Source organism: Arachis hypogaea, chromosome 1 (assembly GCF_003086295.3).
Source record: "Arachis hypogaea cultivar Tifrunner chromosome 1, arahy.Tifrunner.gnm2.J5K5, whole genome shotgun sequence".
Lineage (NCBI taxonomy): Eukaryota > Viridiplantae > Streptophyta > Magnoliopsida > Fabales > Fabaceae > Arachis > Arachis hypogaea.
This window is the reverse complement of record NC_092036.1, coordinates 11805274-11832284: the sequence shown is the minus strand read 5'-3', so window position 1 is coordinate 11832284 and position 27011 is coordinate 11805274. Positions and strand designations below refer to the sequence as shown.

At 30.8% G+C, this 27011-nt stretch overlaps 6 protein-coding genes, 1 long non-coding RNA gene and 1 other non-coding gene across 10 annotated transcripts; 7 read left to right on the top strand and 1 right to left on the bottom strand.

The window, feature by feature from the left end:
• Window positions 1-2726: 2726 nt before the first annotated feature.
• On the top strand, window positions 2727-2877 carry LOC112715471 (U4 spliceosomal RNA). Its single transcript, XR_003159708.1, has one exon. It is a non-coding gene; the product is annotated as a U4 spliceosomal RNA (small nuclear RNA).
• A 2143-nt stretch (window positions 2878-5020) lies between these two features.
• LOC112727407 (thiosulfate sulfurtransferase 16, chloroplastic-like) lies at window positions 5021-8700 on the top strand. The gene is made up of 7 exons (XM_025777475.3): window positions 5021-5184; window positions 5529-5594; window positions 6072-6182; window positions 6270-6343; window positions 6782-6852; window positions 7569-7622; window positions 8492-8700. Exons 1-7 carry the CDS (start codon window positions 5072-5074, stop codon window positions 8564-8566), a joined length of 564 nt encoding a protein of 187 aa, XP_025633260.1. The 5' UTR covers window positions 5021-5071; the 3' UTR covers window positions 8567-8700.
• A 1668-nt stretch (window positions 8701-10368) lies between these two features.
• Window positions 10369-11135, top strand: LOC112726681 (uncharacterized). Its single transcript, XR_011880452.1, has 2 exons — window positions 10369-10639; window positions 10823-11135. It is a non-coding gene; the product is annotated as an uncharacterized lncRNA (long non-coding RNA).
• Window positions 11136-11628: 493 nt separating this feature from the next.
• LOC112796963 (CST complex subunit TEN1) lies at window positions 11629-13402 on the top strand. The gene is made up of 4 exons (XM_025839661.3): window positions 11629-11963; window positions 12360-12502; window positions 12806-12962; window positions 13053-13402. The coding sequence occupies exons 2-4, from the start codon at window positions 12399-12401 to the stop codon at window positions 13170-13172; spliced, it is 381 nt and encodes a 126-aa protein (XP_025695446.1). The 5' UTR covers window positions 11629-11963; window positions 12360-12398; the 3' UTR covers window positions 13173-13402.
• Window positions 13403-13483: 81 nt separating this feature from the next.
• Window positions 13484-15466, top strand: LOC112796951 (pentatricopeptide repeat-containing protein CRR2, chloroplastic-like). The gene has a single exon (XM_025839642.3). The coding sequence runs from the start codon at window positions 13752-13754 to the stop codon at window positions 15300-15302; it is 1551 nt and encodes a 516-aa protein (XP_025695427.1). The 5' UTR covers window positions 13484-13751; the 3' UTR covers window positions 15303-15466.
• A 291-nt stretch (window positions 15467-15757) lies between these two features.
• LOC112796955 (uncharacterized protein At1g76070) lies at window positions 15758-16288 on the bottom strand. Its single transcript, XM_025839649.3, has one exon. It carries the CDS (start codon window positions 16286-16288, stop codon window positions 15758-15760), a length of 531 nt encoding a protein of 176 aa, XP_025695434.2.
• A 2717-nt stretch (window positions 16289-19005) lies between these two features.
• LOC112796936 (probable prolyl 4-hydroxylase 10) lies at window positions 19006-22677 on the top strand. Of its 3 annotated transcripts, none has more exons than XM_029297553.2 (8): window positions 19006-19391; window positions 19497-19581; window positions 20507-20604; window positions 20702-20799; window positions 21032-21161; window positions 21253-21440; window positions 21863-21950; window positions 22161-22223. In XM_029297553.2, exons 1-7 carry the CDS (start codon window positions 19189-19191, stop codon window positions 21937-21939), a joined length of 879 nt encoding a protein of 292 aa, XP_029153386.1. In that variant the 5' UTR covers window positions 19006-19188; the 3' UTR covers window positions 21940-21950; window positions 22161-22223. The 3 variants fall into 3 exon arrangements, with proteins under 3 accessions (XP_029153386.1, XP_025695416.1, XP_025695406.1); XM_025839631.3 differs by having other exon boundaries at window positions 19007-19391; window positions 22150-22677; XM_025839621.3 differs by lacking the exon at window positions 22161-22223 and adding an exon at window positions 22291-22536 and having other exon boundaries at window positions 19009-19391.
• On the top strand, window positions 22168-24769 carry LOC140184742 (uncharacterized). Its single transcript, XM_072237626.1, has 2 exons — window positions 22168-22232; window positions 23717-24769. Exons 1-2 carry the CDS (start codon window positions 22193-22195, stop codon window positions 24346-24348), a joined length of 672 nt encoding a protein of 223 aa, XP_072093727.1. The 5' UTR covers window positions 22168-22192; the 3' UTR covers window positions 24349-24769.
• The last annotated feature ends 2242 nt before the right edge of the window (window positions 24770-27011 follow it).

Genomic DNA, 27011 nt, shown 5'->3' with positions numbered 1-27011 from the left:
CTACTACAACCACTTCCAATTCTGACCAATGTCTGGTCGAATATTTTCATGGATTTCATTGGTGGACTTCCGAAAGCTACTGGGAAAGACACTATCTTTATCGTGGAGGATAGATTAACCAAATATGCACATTTTTTCCTCTTTCTCACCCATACACAGCCAAAGAAGTGGCTGAGCTGTTCGTGAAAGAGGTTGTGAGGCTTCATGGTTTTCCAAGTTCCATTGTTTCTAACCGAGATAGACTCTTCATGAGTGCTTTCTGGTCTGAAATTTTTAAGGCAGCAGGCACAGCGCTAAAAATGAGTTTGGCCCATCACCCGCAAACTGATGGTCAAAGTGAAGCGGTAAACAAGTGCGTGGAGACCTATCTTCGATGCTTCACAGGTTCCAAACCAACGCAGTGGTCTCGCTGGTTGAGTTGGGCTGAATATTGGTATAATACCAATTATCATGGCTCCATCAAAATGACTCCATTTAAGGCACTCTATGGGAGAGAACCTCCTGTGTTGTTGAGAGGACGGGGAGAGGCTGCGGTTGAGGAAGTTAGAGTTCTAATGGGGGAACGCAATCAGATGCTGGACGAGCTGCGGTTCCAGCTAGAAAGGGCGCAGAACCGGATGAAAACATATGCAAATCGTAAAAGGCGAGAAGTGGTTTTTGAACCAGGGGAAGATGTATATCTCAAGCTGCAACCCTACCGGATGAAGACACTGGCCCGGAGAGTAAACCAAAAGCTGAGTACTAGATTCTATGGTCCCTATGAAATTCTAGAGAAAATTGGACAAGTTGCTTATAAGCTGAAGCTTCCCCCCAATGCAAGAGTGCATCCAATTTTTCATGTCTCCTTGTTGAAGAAATGTGTAAACTCCAGCACTCAGGTTCAACCCCTACCAGCAGCCTTGACTGAGGAGTATGTCGGCCCTGGAGAGCCGACGTCCACGGCGGCTTCACTTTATCGACACTGACCCAATGGTAGCCAATTTGCTACGGTTTATCAGTATTCGGTATTCACCTTAATCCAGCCTATAGATAGCCCTTTCTATGGCACCGACAACCACGCTCTAATACCATTGTTAGGTATCTAAGGAAAGTGGGAAACCACACCTTAAAAGCTAGTTGTTAAGGGGGAAGAACCACTCTCCTTATATACATCAAACATCCCATACAACTCGATGTGGGACTTTGATCACCCCATAATACCCAAATCCCTAATAGTTTCCTTCTAAAAAAAGTAATGCGAAAGAATTATACATACATAAAATGTGCAAAATGATGTTCACAGCATAGTTACGCATAAGATACTATGTTCATACATACAGCCAAAAGAATAGTGCATACACACACTAATAAATAATTAAACAGTTTTGTTAGATAGCCAACTCCTGACTACTTCATATGAGGCACAACATAACAGTCTAACAACACAGACACTATCACGCGCACACGCATATATGTAACAATACCTCTAACTCTAACGGTTCTCAACTATCATCTTCAGATAAAAACAACTTCATGTGAATAATCACCCAATTTAAAACCATGGCGCGCACACGGACATACACATGTAAAAATACCTCCAACTTTTGAGGGCAGCCTTGCTCTTCTCAAAAGTCTCAACACCAGAACCTAACAGAACTCGTTTGTTGTTAAGTAAAAACCCATCTTTGGACAACCCTTCATCTTGTTCAAGGGAAGACAATGATTTAGCAGTAGCCCCTTTATATTTAATATCATAGTTGAAAGTACCTGACCTGTTAAGAATGTGGTACTTGTAAATATACACACACAACACATATATTAGATATAATCAGTGAAAAAATGGACCTGAAAATGGGTTAAAAGTTAAACGTTCTCCTTTAAGAGATGTTGTTTACTTTTTTATGCAAGCCTTTTGGTCTTGTGGAGATGGTCGACCCCAGCTCAAGAACACCATTTTCTGTTAGGCAATTTAACAAACATGTCATTGGCGTGTAGAGCATGAAGCAAAGTAACACTAGAAAAAACAAAAAGAAAATTATAAAATTAAATATAATATAAAATGTATTTAATGGCAAAGGATGAATAATAACTTATGCTCACAATATATATAGTCACTGAGAGTCTGAGAGATTTGAGATATGTAAAGAATTTGATAAAGTGATAATGTTTTTTTTTCAAATATTAGAACGAAAAATGTTATTCGTACATCAAAATCAATTACTAAAATCAGTTATCAATGTATTTGTATATACATACATGTATGATTTAATTTATTTTCAATGTATATTTATATTCTAACATATATTTTATATTGGTGACTGATTTTAATGTACACATAGCATAGTCCTATTAAAATACTGTTTTTTGTCCACCACACAAAATTGTTTTTCTTTTTTTTCACATCTCTCCTTGAAAACACAAATTAGGACAAGTAGCATTTTATGTTAACTCTTAAAAGTTAAAGGAAACAATCACATAAGTTTTACAGTGACATGTAAATTGAAATTTAGGAAATCCTTTATTCCATAATTTAAAAAAAATGAATTATATTTTATTTTAATGAATTAGTAAATTGAAATAGTTTGATTTGAATTTTGATCTCTTTCACAATTTTATAAAAATAATTCTAAAATAGTCTATTAAACTCACACTCCTTTTGCAAAGTGAGTGAGTCCCACATCGTGGAAATGTAATGGGAATTGACTCAAGGGTTTCTATAAAAGGTTAGAAAAGAGACTGGAGAAAGCATCTTTGCGCTTGGGGCAATGACGCAGCTAGTGAGGTTCTAACCGAGGCGCGTCTATTGCTGGTTGAAAACTATTTCCAAACCCCCTCTTGGGCCTGGGTTTGGCCCAGGCCCTCGAGAATTTCTGGAAGGGCTCCCTCTTGGGTAAAGCCCTATAATTATAGTCAAAAATTTATACTATGGTTATGTTGCTTACAAGATGACCAAAACGAAAATTCATCTAATGGGTTATAATTCAAAGAACCTAATAATTATTTAGGGCCACTGAAGTTGATTTTGATTTGATGATTGATTATGTATATATTAGATTAATCTTTTCTTTGAGTTTTATTAACAATTGTTCTTAACATGTGTTAAAGAAATCTAATATATTAAAAGTAATGTAAATCTAAATGTGAGATTACTACTTAAATGGTTTTGGATTTAGGTTTTGAAATAATTAATTAATTTATAGGAAGAGAATGATATTTATGGAATTCAATTTTATTTATATTGTACGTCAAACATTTTTTTTTAGTGGATTGGACAACTCTAATCCTAACTACACAATACACTCACACATTTTATCATATTTCTTTCTCAATTGCTTTTTCTAGAGTTTGAATCCTAGACCTTTTTCTAGAGTTTGAATCCTAGACCTTTGATGTGGGGAGGGGGAGAGATGCCATTAGAGCTAAGGTTCATTGGTGTCAAACATTTCAAATGGACCTTTAAAAGAATTCAAATGGACCTTTAAAAGAATGGAAAAATTATTAGATGTGGGGAGGGGGAGAGATGCCATTAGAGCTAAGGTTCATTGGTGTCAAACATTTCAAATGGACCTTTAAAAGAATTCAAATGGACCTTTAAAAGAATGGAAAAATTATTAGATGTGGGGAGGGGGAGAGATGCCATTAGAGCTAAGGTTCATTGGTGTCAAACATTTCAAATGGACCTTTAAAAGAATTCAAATGGACCTTTAAAAGAATGGAAAAATTATTAAACGACTCTTTATTTAAAATTTTATAACATAATTATCTAATTAATTACACTCTTATTAAATCATAAAACTCCTTAAGGCCTGCTACATATACAAGTCTTTTTAACTTATAAGTCTTACAAATTGCTAACGGGCCTTTTAATGCGTTATTCATCCGTTTCCTGTTTTCAAAGCGTTACACTGTATTATGAACGGTTCTTCTTCTCTTCTTCGTTTTTTTTTCGATTTTCATGGTTTCTGAAATCAAGTTTTTCCTCTTCCTCTTCCTCTTCTTCTTCTTCGTTTTTTTTCGATTTTTATGGTTTCTGAAATCAAGCTTTGAAATCGTTTTGAAGAAAAAGAAGCAGCAGAAGATAAGGAGAAGAAAGAGAAAGAGTTCTGAATTATGCAACGAATTTTGAGTGTATTTCTTAAATCCTTTGGGTGTATTTTCGTAATCCTTTGAGTGTATTTTTGTAATCCTTTTCCTTTTGAAGATAATGGAACTTCAGAAATACACCCAAACAATTACAGAAATACACCCAAATGATTACAGAAATACATCCAAACGGTTACAGAAATTCACCCAAACGATTATAGGAATACACCCAAATGATTACAGAAATACACCCAAAAGATTACAAAATTACACCCAAAGGATTTAAGAAAATACACCCAAAATTCGTTGAAGTACATCTTATGCATAATTCAGAACTCTTTCTCTTTCTCCTCCTCATCTTCTGCTGCTGCTTCTTCTTCTTCCATAAATATTTTACCATGAAAAATCGAAAAAAAAATGAGAAAACAGAGAGAAGAGCACGTAAATGAAGAAAAAGAAGAGGAAGACGAGGAAGAAGAACGTGCAGAAACGAAAGAAAAGGAGAAGAAGAAGAGTAAAGGAAGAAGAACGTGCACCAAAAAGAAGAAAGAAAAAGAGAAGGCAAGAAAAGAAAGAAAAGGAGAAGGAGAAGACGAAGAGAAAGAAGAACAATTCAAAGCGTGTTTTGAGCGTTAGTTTTAATTGAATTTGTAAGGCTTACAAATATTAATCGCTTGTATGCGAAGAATTTCTCAAACTTTTTTATGAATTATATTAGTGTCCAAATCAACTTTAGAATTTGTGTAAAGATTATTCTCAATATATACGACGAATGCTAATATATTCTGAACAAATTAAATAATAAAATACTTCTTAAAAATTAACTTGTTATAATTCGTTACACCTTTGATAAATGAAAAATTTTAAATCTAAACTATTAATATAAAATATAAAAAATAAAAAAAAATACACCACTTGTGTTAAATGTTAAATAATAACTACATAATAATATTTAAGGCATGAAAGGTACCCATTTTGACAGCATCATATTGATTCATAATCTTGAAAGATGATGATGTCAAAGATGAAAGCATTGAGAGGAGTGTTATTGTTTGGTGTCTCCACCGCTCGTTTTCATGGCTCTCCTTCACTCCCTCCCTCCCTCTCTCAACCTACTTTCAAGTGCGTTTCTATCAATCAAACATTATATTCTTCTCTTTAATTTGTTTCTTATTCTTAAGTTTTAATTTGTTTCCTAATTGTTTGATTTAGAACACAATAGCTTTTTTTGTTGCTATATTTTGATGCCTTTAATCTTTGAGCGAATCCATGATTTAACATCTCCGATGTTTGTCTCAAAATTTTATTGGCAACATACTACTACCTTAGCTTCTTAGTGGGTATGTAATGTAAATATTAATTAATCTGATTTAATTTCTTTTTTTTTGGTATTATTATTATTATTATTGTTATTATTATTATTATTATCTTTCTCTCTAATTATAAGTTAAATTATTTATTATTAGATGCAGATGGTCGTTTTGGAAAACCGTGGGCTCCCCCATGGCACATTACAACTTTTCAAACTTTTGGTAAGAACAATTTAATTAAGGAAGTTGAAATTTTTTTTTTATTTTGAACTCGCAACTTCTTAATTGAGTATGGGGAAATTATGCCATTTGAGCTATAATTTATTGGCAAGGAAGTTGAAACTATTATAATGTATTTTTTGGTTATTAAATATTTTTTATGATTATAATGTATTTTTTATTAATGATTATATATATACTAAAATTAGTTATTAAAATTAATTATTAATATAAAATAATATATATTAAAATATAAATATACATTAAAATAAATTAAATTATACATAAATATATTAATAGTTAATTTTAGTATACGAATAATATTTTTGTTTCACGCATGTTAACTAAGGTTGCAAATTCAATTTCTTTAGCCTTTAATCAATTTCTTGAAGGAACAAATTGAATTAAGGAAATATAATTAACACAATAAGTAATTAATTTAATGTGATAATAATTATGAGTTTTAATTATTATTTGAAGCACAAAAACTAGTCCAAATGAGAATTTGGAGGGTAAAAAAGTTCCAACTTCGGTGCCCGTTGGCGTCGCGCATGGCCTTCTTCAAGCCGGATATCGCTATTTGGATGTCAGGTATATTCAATTTATTAAATATATAATCATTCATATATTTTTATTATTTTATTTTTAAATTTTTGTAAAAATTTATTTTATTTGTAGGACCATTGAAGAGTTCAGTGCAGGTCACACTCCAGGTGCCATTAACATCCCTTACCTTCACAAAATTGGAGAAGGTTAATTCTACTCCTTCTTATTAATTCGTAATGATGTATCTACACTAAAAATTAGTTATTGATTAGTAACGATATATTTATATATAAATATATTTATATGCATATATTATGGTTTTTTTTATTTAATAATTAATATATTTTTTGGTGACTTAAAAATTTGAGTAACTATAGCAAAACCTTAGTTATATATACTAAATTTTAATAAAAAAACAAAAGCAACTAATTTGAATTTGAAATTTGAATTGGTCGAATGATCAATTCACTCATTCATTTAAATAAGTAGTGGATATTTGATTTAAATTTTACTTTGTATATGTAACAATATACCACTGAACAACGAAAAGAAAACAAAAGCATTAAATTTGAGGAATTCCCTCTGAAATTTAACTTGTAATTTAAGTCTCTGATTAATGAGTTTAATGAACAATTAATATGCAGATATGACAAAAAACGCTGATTTCATTGAACAAGTCTCATCCCAATTCAGCAAACATGACAAAATCGTTGTTGTGAGTGCATCATTAGCCTTAATTACCAATCTTATAAGAATTAACTTATTGCTTTATTATATCTCAAATTTTATTTTTTAATTTCTTAATTATGTATATATGATAAAAATGAGATTTTAATTTTTGCCTTTTTGGTCAGCATTGATGACACATGAATACAATTATAATTTCATTTTGAACAATTTGCTTTGGAGTACTATTTTTGTAGCATTAATTTTTTTACTTTATAACGTTTTTATTTTTATTTTTGAATTAAAAATAATACTTTAGAAAAATTCTAAATATGACACATTAGCATAATTACTTCTAAAATAGATAATAGCCCGCTACAACCTACAAAAAGCAAAAAACTTATTTTGAATCCCTAATTATATATCTCAATACTAATATACTATACGATAGGAAAAGAATATTTAATAAATAATATTAGTCTTTACATTATATTGTATTTTATATATTAATTTAGAGTAATAATACTAGAAAGCTAATTTTTTTAACTAATATTAATTAATTTTTTAAAATTATTTTTTTAAAATTATTTTATTTATCTTAAATTCAAATCTTAGATAATAAATTTTTAATTTTAAATTCTAAATTATAAATCATAAATTTTAAACTTTTAAAAAATTAAAAAATTAATATTTTTAAAAAAATTAACTAATACTAATGAACTAAAATGTGATTCCTTATATTTGCTCGTTGATTTAATATGACAGGGGTGTAAGAGCGGTAGGAGGTCTAAGATGGCTGCTACAGACTTATTAGATGCTGTAACCTAATCATTCTTACTCAATCTCGACTTCAATTCCTATATATATATATATATTAACACTTATTTGATCATAGTGTATTTTTATTTTGTATTTAATTATACCTTAATAAAAAATAAAAAATTATTTTTTGATATACTTAAGCATACTTAAATACATTTATATGTCGACACGTTTGACTTTATCACTATTATTATGTGTGTCCTTAAAATTAGTATGTTGATTTGTCCGTGTCATGTTAGGTTCCTTATACATGTGTTCATAGTATCAATTTTATAATAAAAATGTTTGATAACTAAAAATAATAAATTTAATTTGATGATTATTGGTATAAAATAGTTTTATATATATTTAATTATGTAATATTACAGTAAAAATAATTATTTTTTTATATTAACTGTATATATGATTATCTAAAAAAATAGATATAATTGTACGACTGTATAAAACATTTTACATTATTAGTATATCAAAATTAAATTAAAAAATAATTAATAAAAAATAATTAAAATTTATCTTATTTAATATTCATTAATTATTGTAACAATTGATAAATATTAAATAAAATAAATTTTGACTATTTTTTTGTCTCCTTAATATTATCGATATCATAATATAGCCAATAGATTTGTATATGCAATTTTACTTTTTTTTTTATGGAATTGAACACAAAGAGTTCAATTGATTGTATAGTACGTATGCCACTATATATCAAGTTTGCTCTCTCATGCATATATAGCAAGGCATATCCTTTTAGGGTTTGTCATCAAAATATATATTCAAACTATATTTAATTTATATGAGTAGCAATAATTATTATTAATTATTAAATGGTGACCTTTATAGATTTTAATTTATATGTGTTGCAGGGATTTAGTGGAGTTAAAGATGTGGCTGGTGGTTATGATGATTGGACCCAAAATGGACTTCCAACACAAATATAAAACGTCACAAATGAGTAATTAAGTTTGTTATTAGGAAAAGTCTAGGGGCAGCAGTTTTATTGAATTTTGGCCAGCATGTAACCAGCAGAGGAAGGTGAGCCATTGGATGAAATCTCACACTAATTTTACACCATCAAATCATCATTGATGGCTAATTGATGACTAACAATCACAAAAATTACTGACCCCCTAGCATTGCTCTTGTTATTATGTTGAAAAGAAATATTAGAGAATCAACCGATTCTGTTATTTTTGTTGTAGTTAATCAGTAATATTTAAAAGTATATGCTTAAAGTATGTTATTAGAATATTAAACTAAAAAAATTGAATTAATAATTAAAATATTAATAAAAAATAATAAATTCTGCTGATTCTTATTTTTTTATATATTTTATTACGATAAATAGGTTTAATTTGTTTCTAATAGAAGATTATAGGATTTATTCATTATCATACATTGGATCAAACGCTAAAACTATATATAATAATTGTTAATCGAATGTAACTCTTGTTTATTATAATTAGAATCATCACTTGATGATCATTATTAAACCGCATGGTATAATTAGACACTAAAAAAAAAACATATGGTATAATTTGACTTTAACTTCATATAAGTTATTACTAACACAGTTATGTTGTGAAATAATATTCGAAAGACAATAAAAAATTTGACCAATTAGTTTAAAATTATTTTATTTAATATTTATTAATTATGTTTAGAATAATTATATAATTTTATATATAATAAATATATAATTACAAATATTATATGTATAAAATTATAAATATTATATTATATAAAATAACTTTAGATATTATCTTCTTAATATTACCATTTTTAATTATAAATCGTACCGAAATTAAATCGCTCGTAAGATCAGACTCATTCATTATATATCAATAACTAAAATTAATATAATAAACATTCTTATTTGTTATTCGAAAAAAAAAAAAAAGGCTAGAGGTTGGGTGAAAAGTGGTAGTTGGCTGAGCATATAATATGGTTTGAAATCATGACATACTATATAAGTATATAGTTTGGTGAAAAAGGAAAATCATCCTACCACGTTAGTTTTCATTTTATGAATTCTCACATTCATACGGAGACAGATTTCAGAGTAAGGGTGCTATCGAAAATTTTCAAAAAATTTTTACATACATATTTTTATTTATATAATTTCTAAATAATTATAATGGTGTAATAATAATTATGTTTTAGTAATTCAATATAAAATATATATAAGTTCAAACTTTATTCTTTTTTTCTAAGATATTAATTTATAAAATTAAGACACTTTTTTATTCAGAATCTAACATTTTTTTAAATTTAGTTGCGTTAAAAACTTAACACATAATTTAATCAATATATAATTTAATCAAAATACTATCTACACATTTATTAAATATTTGTATATATAAATACATTATTTCGTATAATTTTAATAAATATATTTTATATATTAATATATATTTTTTAAACGGTACACGTCACTATATAATAGGAAACAAAATTAAAACACTTATTCTATAGTAAAAATTTTGGTGAAGTCGACTTCACGTAAGGTTGATATCTGATAGTCGTTAGATGAAAATTTAATCAAATCATATAACAGTTATCAGGTATCAACTTCACGTGAAGTCGACTGCACCTGAGTTTCTACCTTATTGTATACATCACTTCAAACATGTTACCCACAACTCTTACCTTTTCTTTACGCCACCACTTCCATCTTCCACCAAAGGAGTTCAATCCAAATTCATCAATATATAAACACACACACATTATTCAACAAAAAAATATGTTCAATTTCATATAAACACCAGACAATATATATATACAAAATGGGTGCATCGTCACACAAATGGTTGAGAATTATTCGGAGGAAGTTCCTTAGATTATCCAACAAAGACAACATCATCATCACTACTCTACCTTACACAAGAAGAAACCAACTCGAAGAAGATGATAATGAAGCCACCATAGGAAGCAATAATGAAGAAGAAACCACCACCATAGCTAAGGAAGATCTTGCGGCAATCAAGATCCAAGCTTATTTTAGGGGTCATCTTGTATGTTACATATTACCCATTCACCCTAATAAATCCATGTCACAATCATACAATTATTTCTTGAAAGCTTGCTTAATATTATGTGTGTATATATCAAAATTAATTAAATTCATACATATATTAATAAACTTCTAAATTATAATGGATGGTGTGTGATGATATGGTTGAATTATTATTGAACAGGCAAGAAGAGCATATGGAGCTCTTAGAAGCATTGTGAAGGTGCAAGCATTGGTGCGTGGTGTTTTTGTGAGGAAACAATCCCATATTGCTATGCAATGTATGCATGCAATTCTTCGTTTACAACTTAGGGTTCGAGCAAGGCAGCTCCACCTCCATGGAACCTTTCATAATTATTAATAATTAATTAATGTATCTTTGTCTTTTGTTTCTAATTTACTTTTTGTTCAATGATTTTAAAGTAGATGACAAATATTATTTGTACAATGAATATTACTATGCATATATTCATGAATATGTTATAATTTGTGCCAAATGATTATGTATTTTATACATATGCACGCATGTATAAGAAGGATAGTTGATATGATGAAGTTGCTGGAAAATTTGGACTTCATTCTAAGTCTACTAATTCTCAATGAAATTAATTATTTTCTCATAACTATATATTAATGGTTCCATCAATTCTCATCTTAGATATAAAAAATTTAAATTTTGAACCAATTACTTTACTTATCGAAATATTTATAAGAAATAAAAAAATTTACCATTTTTGACATAAATACGACTCATTTTTAAAGTCATTATACTCTTTATTAATTAAACAATTTTTAATTTTTATTTATTATATTAATAATTTACATTTAAAAATATAAAAATTCAAAATTTGTTAATTTATTTGTTACTTCGAATATTACTTCTTATTTTTTTTATAATATATTAGTATTTGTCGGTATTTAAAGATAAAAAATATTATGTACATACTAAAAATTAATTATTAAATTATATTTTTTATGTATATTTAAAATAAGTAAAAAATAAGGAATGGGTAATGAGTAACAAAAATATGGAAGCAGAAAGAGTAATGGCGAATGGGCTTCAATGTTTCTTAGTCATGGAAGCTCAATTGTACCTGAAACACAAAAGAAGGGTTAATACTAGTCATCAAATGTTTTCGAACAATTTTCACACACTCTGGATTCTGAAATTCGTACAAATTCCTTTCATGTTTGCTTCTCTTCGTACGCACTCCAATCAACCCTAAGTCCACATTTTTCTCCACCCTCTGCCGCCGTGACTTCGACTTTCTTCACCGCCACTGCCGCCTGAAGCTCTGCTCTGTTCAACTGGAGCAATAATTCAGGTTTCCGCTCTCAACATTGTGTTTAATTTCTAACTTGATTTTGTTTGCTAAGTAGATGTTATGATAAGAAAAATCATATTTTTACTTGTCAACGTAGAGTTATGGTGTGATTTGTGTTTGGAAGTTGATTTAGGGTTTCATCAATGGGTTCTTGGATTTGTCAATTGCATAGGATTTTTCCAATTAAGAATTTAAGCAATTAAAAAAAAAAAAAACAACATAAAACTAAATTGAAAATTGAAAATTAAGCTGCTCTCTGTTAATATGTGTTGCAATTTGTTGCATAAACTAAATTGCAGATTCTGAGGGGTATTTCTACTATAATAACTTGATCATTAACATGGATTTATGCTTTGTTGAATGTCATAATAGATATTGCTTTCTCAAATTTTGCAGGTACAACTTGAACCTTAATTTGGTTAGAGGTGTAGATTGATGGCTCAGTTTGAAATAAAATCTGGTGCATTGGTTACTTTGCAAGAGCTAAACCATTCGTCGCCATTTTTCAAGCAAGGAGCGTCGCTCAGAGTAACCGGAAAGTGAGTGGTACAACTCTAATTGTACTTCTTGTAGGAATTTTCACCATAGTAATGACAGGACATATTTCAGATGATGTTGAAATTCCATGCCATTTGAGTTTTGCCATAGTTTCATTGATCTTGGATCTCTTGTTCCTAAAACTATATTGCCTTGGTTATTGTGTAGCATCAAATTTGAGGATGTGAGTAATGTAGCATTATTTTTGGATTAATAAAAATTGATGTATGATTAGCATTTTGTATATATTTTAAAATCTCACCACCGGCAATGATGGTAGCAAATAATCGTTAAGCTTCCTACAGGTTGCAGGAATACACATTAGAGACAGCCATAGCAACAATCGTTGATGGTAGTGATTTCTTGAAAGTTAATACCGAACATCTGAGGGATCTTACCTTCAAAGTTGGTTCTATCTACCAATTCATTGGTGAGCTTCAAATCCGATCCGAGAATAATGAGGTATGCTCTTCTTAAAAATGGATAAGCACGTTGAACACATTCATCATAGAATGCGCGATTGAGAATGTTGTTCTTTGTTTCTTGGTGCAGGGGGTTTTGCAGGCTCGTGTCGGTAGAAACGTTGATGGAATCGATCTCAATCTTTATCATCAGTCACTGCTGCTTCTAAGACAGTTTCAGGCCAACCATCTCAACAATCCAGCAAGTTAACTTTTGTATATTTGCTGGCACAAACTGTCATAAATCACTAATTTAAATGTAACTTTTTTTCCCTCTTAAAATGATGTAAGGTTGTTCCTTGAAATATATTCATGTCAATATTTTTGTCACTTTGAGATACTTATGTAAGAGCATTTCTATGTGATTTCAAGAGAATGGTATGAACATTGTATATTCTGCAGTGTTCATCATGTGAACAGAAATTTTCACAAGGTTCATCACTTTTGGTTGCTCAATGGCACATGCTGCGCATCAGATCAAAGGGTGTTTTAACCTTCAAATGGGAAAAAAATTTCAAGTTATCAACAAAGTGAATTAATATTTTTTTAAAAAATAATTGGAAATAATTATGACCAACCTCAATCGTTACTGAAAGGATTAAAGGAATATGTTTTTTTTTTATAATTTGTTTAAATATTCAAACTATTGTTCTCTGCAGTGCTACATATTCCATAACTATTCCAATACCAAAGTTCCTATTTTCATGGCTTGATTTTGTTGACAAACCTCTTGCTTTTTCAAATGCTGTAGCATATATACATTATTCTCTTTTTAAGACATAGCAAAGAAATGCATGGCGTGTCTCGTAGAGTGCAACAATTTTTGGTCCCAAAACCTCACAAAAAAGAATCTTTCTATTACACAGACCTCTTGAACCTTTGTAAAACCACCAATTGCATAAAACAGACGCATGCGCAGATTGTTGTTAATGGCCACGAACAAAACCCATTTGTCACAACTAAGCTAGTAGACAGGTATACCCAATTAAGCTCCAACCTTGAATATGCACGCAAGGTGTTTGACACTTTGTCCGAAAGAGATGTTTTCTGTTGGAACGTGCTCATCAAGGGATATGCCAACATGGGTCCTTTTGTTGAGGCCATAAAGGTTTATGATGAGATGCACACGAGTGGCACCACCCCGAATCGCTATACTTATCCTTTTGCACTCAAGGCATGTGCTGCTGAGAGGGATTTCCATAAGGGTAGAGTGATTCATGGGCATGTTGTGAAGTGTGGGTTGGACTTGGACTTGTTCGTTGCCAATGGCCTCATTGCGTTTTATGCGAAGTGTCAGGAAGTTGAAGTGTCTAGAAGAGTGTTTGATAAGATGCCTCAACGCGACATTGTTAGTTGGAATTCAATGATCTCAGGGTATGCCACAAATGGATATGTGGATGATGCAATCTTGCTGTTCTATGACATGTTGAGGGACGGTGATATCAGTGCTCCGGATAATGCCACCTTTGTGACTATTCTCCCTGCATTTGCTCAGGCTGCGGATGTTCAAGCCGGATATTGGATTCATTCTTATATTGTCAAGATAGGGATGAATCTTGATGCTGCTATAGCTAGTGGTCTTATATCATTGTACTCAAATTGTGGCTACATTCGCATGGCAAGAGCAATCTTTGACCAGGTTTCTGATAGAAACGTCATTGTGTGGAATGCCATAATTAGATGCTATGGAATGCATGGTCTTGCGGAGGAAGCACTCAGCATGTTTCAGCAATTAGTTGAGTCAAGCGTGAAGCCGGATGGTGTTTTGTTTTTGTGCTTGTTATCTGCTTGCAGTCATGCAGGTTTGCTCAAACAAGGCTGGCACCTTTTTCTGTCCATGGAAACCTATGGTGTCAAGAAAAGCGAGGCGCATTATGCTTGCATTGTGGATCTATTAGGCAGAGCTGGGGATTTGAATAAAGCATTGGAGATTATCCAAACTATGCCTATTCAACCGGGGAAAAATGTTTATGGTGCCTTACTCGGTGCTTCTAGAATACACAAAAACATGGAGCTTGCTGAATTTGCCGCAGAGAAATTGTTAGTTTTGGACCCCAACAATGCAGGGCGCTATGTGATTCTAGCACAGATGTACGAAGATGCAGGAAGATGGGAGGATGCAGCTAGAGTGAGGAAAATAATCAAGGAGAAAGAAATCAAGAAGCCAATTGGGTATAGTTCTGTGGAGCTTGAATCAGGTCACCAAAAATTTGGGGTAAATGATGAAACACACCCATTTACAACACAAATATTTGAAACTCTGCTAAGTTTAGATAGGATCATGGGGAAAGAAGCTAGCATTCATTGGGATTCCATTTTAGTGGAAAACAGTGTATGCTAGCACTTTTATGTGATTCTTTTCCAAGCTGATTACTGGAATAATTTACGAAATAACAACAATTTACATGCCTAGCTTTAACATTTTTATGAATGTTAGTTTTATAGTTGAGCTTTGTTCTCAGATCTCACATGAAAGTTTTAGTTGAAGCTTATATTTGCTTGATCAAGTGCATATCACTTAGTTACAAAAGTTCAAACCAAAACTTGCTTGAAAGTTAAGGCTGCAATAAACGAATAAAAGCAATTTAAAGATGAAATTCTGCAACTCATGATTCAACTAAACCTCTTTACAAACCAAATTCCACTCTACAGACCTATAAAATTATACTAAACAAGTATCAACATTTTCTTTTTCAATAAATTTTGCATCTGGCAATCAGAAATATCATAAAAACCCATGATAGCATTTAACTTCAAGGATAATTGTAATAAAGTTGACACACACACATATATATATTAACACCTTTTAGTAATTGTAACATCAAAATCTCTCAGTGACCCTCTACCACCTTTAAACTTCTTCATGGCACCCAATGATGGTGCTGCTATTACCTGTGAATTTTCTTGTGCCTTCTCTTCTAACACAAACCCTTTATTCCCACCACTTTGCTTTTGACCCTTGAAGATCCAAAGAAGAACCTTGCCCTTCTTTTCTTCACATGGAACATCATCATTCCTTTTGGTTATAATAGTCTCTTCAACCCTTTTCTGTTTGAGGGCCATTCTCTTCTTCTTGCACTTAACTTCTCCCATGCATGATACCTTAGGAGATGATGGTTCATTATTTGACCTAAAGCTTGCACTCCTATGCTTTCTTCTAACTTCCTTTGGAACTATTGAAACCTTGAATCCGTGTGATCTACAACCCCTTTTGGATACACTATTGTTGGGACTCATTGTTGGATTTTGAAGGGCCATTGAAGCTACTACAGGTTGTGTAAGAAAAAACTTGAACAACTTGTTCTTCAATTTGGAGATTTTCTCCATCATCATGAAGAGTGGCTACAGAATTTTGACACTAACACAGATTTTGAGAATTTCAAGTTTTTTTTTTTTTTTGGGTTAATGATTATGCAAGAGATATAGATAAGAATTAATGAGGCATGTATATAGAGAATTTTTGGAGTAATTGAAAGTGATATTTGAATTTTTGAATATTTGCTAATAAGAAACTGAATAGGGAGGGATTATTAAGAAATAATTTGGTTGACATTAATCAAGGGATGGTGGCGTACTATATAGATTTATTGGGAATTTTCAAAGAGTTGGGAAGAACAGAGAAGGAGCACATGCATCAAGAAAAGATAAAGAAGTATATATATCATTGAATTTTCTTTTTTCCTAAAGGATTGATTTGATTTGTAAATGGAATTATTTGCTTTAAATGTTACAAATTAAAAGTTCATTTGACTTTCAATATCTTATTTATCTTGAGTATTTATTAGAAATTAAATTCGAATTTGATTTGAGTCTATGGAATTTAATTACGTTTTAATTTTTGTTATAAATAATTTGACTACAATTTTAAAATCGTGATCTGGTAATTTTATCATTCAATGCAGCACTTGTTTGAGATTAAGAAAATGAAGTTTATTTGTAAATTGTAATGCAATCCGGTCGGTTCTTTCCCTTTTCTAAATATAAACTTTGATTTTAAATTAAAATCAGCTACCTTATCTTATACATATATATTATTTAACTCATTTTTAATATATATTGTATAATTAGTTAAATACGTGACTAATTTTGTATGTATTCATAATATAGTTATATTTGTCTAAATTAAATTCAATTTTAATGATTTTGTATTCTATCAAAAAGTTATATATATATCGCTATATATATACAAAAAGTTAGTTACCATATAAAATATATATTAAAATATAAAATACACATTAAAAATAAATTAAAAATATATATTTTTATATAAATACATGATAATAAATTTGGGGGCTAGTGGTTAATTTTTAACATGTACATAACATTTTTATTTTTGTATATCATATCTACTGTTAATGTTATGACTTATGATGTTAGTATAAAATTTTTTAAATTAAAATAGATATATATTAAAAGTAGTCATTAAATTCAGTTTTCAGTATAAAATATATATTAAATATAAAATATATATTAAAAATAAATTAAATTATATATATATACAAATATATAATAATTAATTTTAAAATTTAATTTTAATGTACAAATAGTATTTTTAAACAATTTTATGCACTATTATTGGAATAACCCATGGTTTAATATTGTTATCTCATTAATTACAATTTACTTGAGTCAAACATGATTAAATATCTATCTACTTAAAATTATTAATTTTTAATTAAAGAAGTTCATTGAATGTGTGATTATAGTAAGTGTATATTAAAATTAATTATTAATTATTAGTATAAAATATATGTTAGAATATAAATATATATTAAAAATAAATTAAACTACATATATTTATATATAAATATATTAGTAACTAATTTTAGTATCAAATAAATTCTCGATAAAACAAAATAGATTTTTTAATAAATAGATCGTATTATCTTAAAATAAAAAGGTTGAAAGTTTAAATGTCTTTTTTTAGACAATGGGGCTTTGTCCATTATAAAAATGGACAAAGTTAGGTTGGATCTTTATACTCTATAAATCAATTTAATTTTTTTAACCTAATAATTTAACAATATATTTTAACCTATATTTTTAAATATTGATAATTAATTAATAGTTAAAATAATATATTTTGGTAACAATTAAAAAATAAAAATACTATTCGTATATCAAAATCAATTATTAAAATCAGCTATCAATGTATTTATATATAAATACATATATAGTTTAATTTATTTTTGAGAAATACTAAGAGGTTAGTAAATTTTGTGATTTATAACCATTAATTAATTATTATTAGTATTTTTAATGATGTGGGATTATATCCAATAATATGAGATTACTCATTTTTCTTTTAATGGTTAAGTGTTGGTCAAATTTTAATAAAAATACTAATTCCTTAAACTTTTTTTTATTTTTAATATATATTTATATTTTAATATAAATTTTATACCAATAACTAATTTTGACTAAAATTCTTATATATAAATAATTTTAATATAGAATACAAAAATATTTTATTATTTTAGTGTTTTACATAGTTATAATAATATAACATAAAATGTTATTGACATTTTGCAATAAATTTTTTTTATAATTATAAAAAAGCAAAACGTTACTGATGTTTTATAATAAAAAATATTCTTTTAATTATTAAAATACAAAACGTGACTGACATTTTATTAAAAAATATTATTTTAATTAAAAAATACAAAACATCATTGATATTTTATAAATGATCATAGTAATATTTAACATACTGATTCATGATAAAAAAAACTTCACTTCTAATAATATAATATTTAAAAAAAATTCACTAATTTTAGTGTACATGTAACAAAATTTTTAAAAAATTATAGCAATTTGGTGTCTCAAATCACAATTATAGCAATTTAGTAGAGCCTTTTCTATGTGACTTGAACTTGGTATAATAGTGACAGTAACATAGTAACACGTACCAAAAAGAAGAACAATCTGACAAGTAATCACTCATCATTATTCATCAATAATCATACCACCCCCAGAGTCAGAGAAACCCAAGGATGAAGCACACAGAATCACATTCTCATCAAAATCTACTTAGACAGTTACACTTACACACACACTCTCTCTCTCTCTCCGAGTCACATTGTCAACGAAAATCATTTGAAATTTCTCCACCTTCCCTCTACTTTCTCATCTTTCTCTCTCTATATACAAATATAAAACACCAGGCGCCTTCATTTCCAGATCTTACATACTTCTCAGCTCTCTCTCTCTCTCTTTCAATAATAATAATGGCGAAGCCAAGGTACTCGAGGTTTCAGCCTGCTCGCAAAACGACGTCCTCCTCCTCCATGATCCTCACCTCACTCCTCATCTTCACATTCCTCGTTTTGATCCTTCTGGCGCTTGGATTCCTCTCCATTCCAACCGCCTCAAACCACCACGTTTCAAAACCCAACGACCTCACTCACATCGCTCATAACACTCTCCACACGTACGTAATCATCATCATCATAGCTAGCTACCGCTCCTTCCAATTCATCTTCATCGTTTCGTTTTCAAACTTGTTCGCTTTCTCTGTTTTGTGTTCTGATTGCAGAGCCGAAGATGATGACGGCAATGGAGAGCACTGGATTGAAGTAGTTTCTTGGGAGCCTCGTGCTTTTATCTATCATAATTTTCTGGTTAGTCCACAAAAACTTTCTCTTTGGCGGTCAACTTTTTTGTTATTTCTCATAATATCTCCGTCCTTGGCCGAGTCGCGGATCTGAGCTACATTTAAAGATTTTATATTGGTCAATTATTATTGCATGTATAAGACGAGATTTGAATTCTCCACCATTACTTGAGTGAACAAGTGAGATGACCATTCCACTAACTAAGTTGGCGGTTCAAGCTATCACTTCAGTAGTTTGATGTTCATATATGGATTGGGGACTGAGTTGACTTGATGCGAATTTCAGATTTTGAGGGATAAAGAACTAACTTGCATTTCTATTTTGTAATTTGTTTCAGCTTATTTTTTACCTCTAAATTACTTTTTATACTGAAAAAAAAAATCGATTTTCACATATGATTAGGATAAATTTAAAAAATAATTAGGATTTTTCAAAATGATAGTTTTGAGATTTTTTTTTGGTTGGTAGAAGCTGAAATGGCAGCTTTTCCGAAAAATCAGTGTTCAACTTTCTAAATAATATAGAAGAATTTTGTTGTAGAACCGTTTTTTCTATATGCTGGATTAAAGGAACACAATTTTGTTTATGCTAGCATAAGATTGAGATTAATGAAATGTGTGTAAATGAATTGGTATCGATCAATGTAAGAGATGAATGTAATGGTTGATGGAAGGTTTTTGTTTATTGTTGTTTAGTAGGGGAGTGTAAAATCAGATTCAAAAATCACTTCTGCAATATATGAGTGATTATAACTCATCAAGATGTTATTTCTGGAATCTGAATCTACCTTTGACTTTTGGCATAATGTGGCTATATTGTATTAAATTATTGTCTAAGGTCCATGCTCTATTGTAGTATTAATGTAATGTAATACACTATTACAATCTATACACTTTCCAAATACTGAAACTTAGCTGATTAATCTGAGCAGACCAAAGCAGAATGTGAATATCTAATCAATATAGCGAAGCCAAATATGCATAAGTCATCCGTTGTAGATAGTACAACTGGGAAGAGTAAAGACAGCAGGTTAGATATCGAAAATAAATATCCGTTTCTTGTTTATGTTTCCCTTGACACTCGCCGATGCTGAACCTTGTTTGAACAAATTCTTTTTTTCATTCAGAGTAAGGACAAGCTCTGGTACTTTTCTAGCCAGAGGACGTGATAAAGTTGTGAGGAATATAGAGAAGAGAATTGCTGATTTTACTTTTATACCTGTAGGTATGTATTCTTATCTATGACCTCCTTTTTTTGTATGATTTTTCATTGTTTGATGAAATTAAATCAATGATTTGATTTTACTTAAAATAACATATGTGTATTAGCTCTAGATTCTATCACTCCCACATGTTTTGTGTTCCTCTATCTGGATTGTGGTGCTAAAATTAATATGTTATTCTTCATTGGTGTACTTGAAGAAACCATAACATAAACAATGTTTCATATTATACAGAGCAGGGTGAAGGACTTCAAGTTCTCCACTATGAAGTTGGACAAAAGTATGAGCCTCATTATGACTACTTTTTGGATGAATTTAACACACAGAACGGGGGCCAGCGTATAGCGACAGTACTGATGTACCTGTAAGTGAATTTAGTTGCTGATTAACTTCAATTCTTCACGGATATGAAGACAGATGTTAAAGCTGCATGCTTTTTGGTTCTCATGATACAGCTCAGATGTTGAAGAAGGTGGTGAGACTGTGTTCCCAGCTGCCAAGGGAAATATCAGCTCTGTGCCATGGTGGAATGAGCTTTCCGAGTGTGGAAAGAAAGGTCTTTCGATTAAGCCGAAGAGGGGGGATGCTTTGCTTTTTTGGAGCATGAAGCCTGATGCAACTTTAGACCCATCAAGTTTGCATGGTTAGTTTCTCTTGTGATCATCACGGTCATCATTGTAAGGATTAATTATTATGGTTAATTACACTTTTTTCCCTTAAATTTATCCTATGTTTACTTTGGTCCCTAATGTGCAAATCAATTCCTTAAACTTTCCTAAATGTGGATTTTGCTCAAAATAAGTGCACTATATATACCCGTTTGAACTTTTGGTTATCTGGAAATGCCTTCCCTGAACTTTTCATGTTATTCAACTTTTGTTAGAAAATTGTCACATTAAGGAAGTTTGGAAGGTTGATTTGTAAATCAACAAAGTTCAGAGGATAAAATGCAATTAATTCCAAGTATCATTGAGCTGCTAGTTTTATCAACAAGCTTTCTCTTTTGTAGAAGATAAACTAACAACTACAAGCTTCTTTGTTTCTATACAACAATTTTTTTTCTAGGTGGTTGTCCAGTGATTAAGGGTGATAAATGGTCGTGCACCAAATGGATGCGTATCAATGAATACAAAATAAATTAAATATACCACAGGTAAATTTCCTCTAGTTTCTTGTAGTACTAACATAAACATAAATCTGCAGTTGAGGCTATGGTAAAATTGTTCCTCAGAGTTTGAAAATGAAAATTCAACCCTCAACCATTCTTAAAAAGGATGTCGAATTAGTCTTTTGATACAAAATCTATGCATGTATGGAAGGATTAAAATGTTAACTTTTCCATAATGTTGAAGGATCTAATCAGGGAATGTTGATGGACGAATTTGTCAATTTTCAATGGCAAGGGGCTACTTTGTCCTACAACATGAGATTGCAGGTTTATTTTCTTCTATTTATTGAAATTAATATGGTAGTTATTGCTATTCATCTGGCAGGTTGATTAACTTCTCTAGGCCTTCTCTCTGAGTTCATTGATGCTAATGTTGTACCAAATCATAGTCTGAGCTAAAAATATCTGATGATCATGCTTTCGCAGCTGAAATGAAATGTTATTTACTGAATGATGCGGCATCCTTCTGTAATTTTTTGGTTCTTGTAACGTACCTCAAACTAATTGCTTTTATGTACCCCTTTATCAGTTGTATTATTATTAGTAAATATTTAAGAAGTTTTTACATATACATATTTGTGAATTTGCAAGACAATAATATATTGACTGAGTATATTACCAGCACTATCTATACTCAGTTCAATTTAGTTTCCATATTCATTGAAAGGCCACTATTGAGAGGGACTTCTATTGCAAAAATATTTGTGATTTATGCTCATTGTGCAGTGATGATTTTGTCATAGGATGGATTCTGGCTTTTTGGATGCCCATAAATGCTCCTTAGTAAATGAGGAGTGTCACATTTTTTTGTTAATTAAATAAATTTTAATTTTTTATTTATTATATTAATGTTTCAGAGTTAAAAGAATAATTTGCTAATTAAGTTAGTAATTTTTTGACAAGGTTATAAAAAAAAAATAAAAGTTCAAGACTTGTTATTTGTTTGTTGTTACCTTTTAAGGTCATTTTAAAGGAGCATGCAGTTTCGTTTCTCTTACCTTTTCAGACTACCTTTTATTTTTGTCAATGAGTATCTTCTGGGCTCATCTTCATCTTATTTTACACTATTTAGAGTCTATGGAGGATTGGGCTTCATATTTGTGAGTATGGATTACATGATTGAGTTGCATATCTGTGGGTATAACAGTGTTAGATATTAGAACAAGAAAAAAAATAAAATACTAAAATGGTACCTAAAAATTGATGTCGCTGAAAAAAAAATTCCAAAAAATAATTCTAAAAAATAATAACCACAAATAAATTCTTGGAATATTAAATATATATTTAAAATAAAAGGTTTTAGAGAACATATTTTAATGAAATTTTTTATAAATATTATTAGAAAAATAAGATTTTTTCATTCTTTAAATTTAGTTATATTATGTTAAGTGAATTTTTAAAATTTAAAAAAAATAAAATATCTAAATATTAATTTTTACTCTAAATTTTTTATGTATTTTTTAAATATTTATTCAAATGTTAGCGCATAAATTCAGATGAAATAGATAAATATTTGATTTCATTCAATGTTTATGTATATATACTTGGCTTTCTTTTACTAATTTGTCACTCTTTTAAAATTAATTACTCATATATCACCTTTTTTTTCAAGTCCTAATCGTAACTGAGAAGCACTGAAGCGTCTAACGCATGCAACGAAGTCCCTAGTGGCTCGCCCCCAACAGCCTCTTCTTTCTTTCTCCTTTAACTCTTCAGTACTCTACCCTAATTCTAGCTTTTTGCTGCCGCAGCACCACCGCACAGTGGTGATCTCGTTGTTCGATCAGAGAGAGTGATGGCGGAATTGGATGCTGCTGAGCCAAAAAGGCGAAAAACGGAGCAGGTTGAAATGGCGGAGGAAGCGTGCCTTTGCCTTGTTACTTATGAAGAGTTGTTCGTGATCAAACTAAGCAATTTAAAGAAACAAGAAGATGATGTCAAAGATTGGACTTATTTGCTTCCGCCACCAAAGATCGAGTTCTCTTTGCGACTTCCAGAGCCTGGTTTGTGTCCTTTCGAGTTCGACTCCAAGATCTATATGGCGCTGTCCAGAGCACCGCGTCAGAATCTGACAAAGAAACCCGGCTGCTGGCGAATCTACGAATTCAAATTTGAGGAGCGCAGAATTGAGCTTGCGGAATCACTGGATGGTGTGCCCTCCCCTCTTTGCTGGTCATTCATCGCAAACACGCCAGGCTCAGGCCATCTTTACTTCTATATAAATCCACTGGTCATAGATTCTGGATTTTACGTTCTTTGGAGGGACCTCCTCTTAACACACCTTTGGAGACGGTGTTTGCCATTTTGGTTAACCACCAGAATGGCGGCGTCGCATTATATCAATGCCTTGATGTGTTTTTTGAGGGTTTTCAACCCTGGATAACAGATAGGGCCAGAGTCAATCTTGTTGACCTTGGCAACGGGAAGGTGTGTGCAATATAATACTCTCTGCGGAACTATTGGATTCCGGATCCGAATCGTTGGCGCTCTGCTTCTCAGTTTTCACACTGTCCCTATTAGAGGACTTTGCAGCATTGCAACTTGACAGTGGAGCTCCACCCATGGAGCGAGATTTCTTAAAAGTGACTGTCCATAGGAAGTGTGCCTACATCATGAAGAACTGGAACCCTGCTAATTATATGCGCCACGCCTTTGTTTCCATCTCCTAAGGGTGGAAGATTTTACCATAGGACGGATTTATGAATGAACAATGAATTAAATATTAATGTCTTTGAGGATTATAATCTTGTTTGAATTGTGTCTATATTCTCTTATGCTCAAAATTATCTATGCTTTTTGAAATATTTGCACTATTGCTGCTGGCATTCACTCATCTCAGTGAATTTAGAATAAGTGACTACAAAAATAAGTGATGACATCTTGCTTATACTTTATGAGATATCATGGATTTTATTTCATGGCTTATATTAGGTAATCAATAACTTTTTTGAACAACATGAACAACTACCAATTAAATTAAAACATATTACACGTTCAAATTGCCCACCTAAATCATAATATTAGAATAATCATTCGCATACCTAATAAAATAAACATTCAATATATCCATTATTCACATTGTTTACTATTTTATTTTCATTATCCATCTATATTTTTCCTTCGTCCTTCATTTAAATAAGTGGTCACCCTACTTAAATTAACAAGTCATTGTTTTTTATGGAATTTTGGATAAATTCTAGATTTTACTTTTGTACCATGCTCTTGATTAGTTGTCATGATTTAATTTTGAGATAAGGTAGCATTGCAACTTATCATGTCCCTTTTTTATTTTCAGTTAACATCTATGTATTCGGATATGTGGAACTTTTTAGATTTCAATTTACAATTTGGAAAATATATTTACTTTACAAAATTTATTAGCGTTGTTGCGTGTACAGGTTTATTGAGTTAATTTCGTCAATTGAATGTTACTAGATCAAAAATAAATATAATCGTTGCGAAGTTTAGTGACGGTACAAAACAGTTCAAGATTTAACAGAAAAGAGGTGTCCGTCCACTTGATTGAGTGGCAAATATATTGTGCTGAAAAACTTAAGTTGATTCACTTTGTTTGGGTATCATATCCACTAGTTTAGGCAAGTAGATTCTCGTCTGCAAATTTTTTATATAACACTTCTAGGGTTTAGATATGATGAGTTTGGAAAACTCTAATTTAATTTGATGATGAACAAATATTATTAAAAATAATTAATTACAAAATTATTAATTTGATCTTAATTCATACTTGCTTAATTAATAATTTTGTTGTGCAGATTTTGTATTGGGCCAAAAAATAGCAAGCCCAATGAAGAAATAAAGTTTAGCTTTTTGCAAAAATATATCTAAGAATATGTGGCTGATTTTTTTATTGTGATAGTTGGGCCAGATTTAATGGTGTAAGTCTAAATTAATTGTTGGTGCAAGACCAGATAGGTTGGTCCAAAATTAAAAAGGAAATGGAACCCAACGGTTAAGCTATTCTTTTATCATCATGGTGAAATCTAATTTTTGTTATATAGTTGCATGTTTCCACGGACACCAATCTCCCACTAAGGAATGGATTTCAAATTTATTCAATTGTGTTTATTGTCTTGGAAACATGAAAGAGAAAAAGCAAAGTGATTTGATGGCATTGATGGAAGTTTACACGTTGCCACACAAAGCATGAAAAGTTGCACCTAATTAATTTATTTTTGATAACACTCATTGCTTTGCTTTTCTTTTCTTATTCTCTAGTCTTTCTTCTCTCTCTCTCTCTCGGTCATTTCTATCATGAAACATGGAAGCATTAGCAAGCTACCAACAAGAAGAAGAAATAGCTAGTATCAAGACCATCATGATGATGGCAAGAAAACATAAAAAATATAAAGTATGCTGTGACTGAGATCTTCAACCATGAATGGTAAGATATGGTGATGAGATCTTGGCTTCTTCATACCAAAAAAGGTATAAGGAGATTCGGCCAGCAAGGTGAAGATTCTTGGAGGCATGGCTTGTCTCTGATTCTGCTCAACCACCACAGAAGGTAGCTAGTGTGGCTACGTGATGGAAGAGGCAGAGATTGGAGCAGATGAAGCCATCATCATCATGAAGCATCAAGGGCCAGAAATCCATCTTGGAGAGCAAGTCAAGGATGGAGCGCTCGGATTGATGAAGTCTGATGACCAAGGAAGAACTAGAGGTATTTGTATGTTGGGTTTTGCATAAGTTACCTCTTCTCTCTCTCTGCCCGAACCGGTTATGTGTGAAGGAAAAGAAGTTAAGCTTGGTTTTTGCTTCAACTGTGAAGGCTTCTCCTCTCTATAAAAGGGGTGAGCAGCCACGGTTTGATTCAAGGAGAAAAGTGTGAGAGTGCAAGGCACAGAAGTCTCATAGCTACCTAAGCTTACAGATTTTCTTCTCCTTCAATGTATTCTGTTTTGTATTTTTCTGTTTAATTTTGTCATGTCTTGAGTCTCATGGAAAAAGGCAGAGAGTGCAAAATTAAAAGAAAAAGCCATAGATGTCCGTAGAGTTCCTTTGTACATCTGTGTTGTGTTTCATGAT

What these genes read in the sequence shown, in the direction of transcription:
- LOC112796963 (XM_025839661.3), top strand. Translation starts at nt 12,399, where the DNA reads ATGGCTCAGTTTGAAATAAAATCTGGTGCATTGGTTACTTTGCAAGAG. An exon ending in TCGCTCAGAGTAACCGGAAA is followed by an intron (nt 12,503 to 12,805) that starts GTGAGTGGTACA and finishes AGCTTCCTACAG; the next exon opens with GTTGCAGGAATACACATTAG. An exon ending in TCCGATCCGAGAATAATGAG is followed by an intron (nt 12,963 to 13,052) that starts GTATGCTCTTCT and finishes TTCTTGGTGCAG; the next exon opens with GGGGTTTTGCAGGCTCGTGT.
- LOC140184742 (XM_072237626.1), top strand. Translation starts at nt 22,193, where the DNA reads ATGGCAAGGGGCTACTTTGTCCTACAACATGAGATTGCAG. An exon ending in CCTACAACATGAGATTGCAG is followed by an intron (nt 22,233 to 23,716) that starts GTTTATTTTCTT and finishes TTGCTGCCGCAG; the next exon opens with CACCACCGCACAGTGGTGAT.
- LOC112796951 (XM_025839642.3), top strand. Translation starts at nt 13,752, where the DNA reads ATGCATGGCGTGTCTCGTAGAGTGCAACAATTTTTGGTCCCAAAACCT.
- LOC112796955 (XM_025839649.3), bottom strand. Translation starts at nt 16,288, where the DNA reads ATGGAGAAAATCTCCAAATTGAAGAACAAGTTGTTCAAGTTTTTTCTT.
- LOC112727407 (XM_025777475.3), top strand. Translation starts at nt 5,072, where the DNA reads ATGATGATGTCAAAGATGAAAGCATTGAGAGGAGTGTTATTGTTTGGT. An exon ending in CTCTCTCAACCTACTTTCAA is followed by an intron (nt 5,185 to 5,528) that starts GTGCGTTTCTAT and finishes ATTTATTATTAG; the next exon opens with ATGCAGATGGTCGTTTTGGA. An exon ending in CTACAGACTTATTAGATGCT is followed by an intron (nt 7,623 to 8,491) that starts GTAACCTAATCA and finishes TATGTGTTGCAG; the next exon opens with GGATTTAGTGGAGTTAAAGA.
- LOC112796936 (XM_025839631.3), top strand. Translation starts at nt 19,189, where the DNA reads ATGGCGAAGCCAAGGTACTCGAGGTTTCAGCCTGCTCGCAAAACGACG. An exon ending in GCTCATAACACTCTCCACAC is followed by an intron (nt 19,392 to 19,496) that starts GTACGTAATCAT and finishes TTCTGATTGCAG; the next exon opens with AGCCGAAGATGATGACGGCA. An exon ending in GCGACAGTACTGATGTACCT is followed by an intron (nt 21,162 to 21,252) that starts GTAAGTGAATTT and finishes CTCATGATACAG; the next exon opens with CTCAGATGTTGAAGAAGGTG.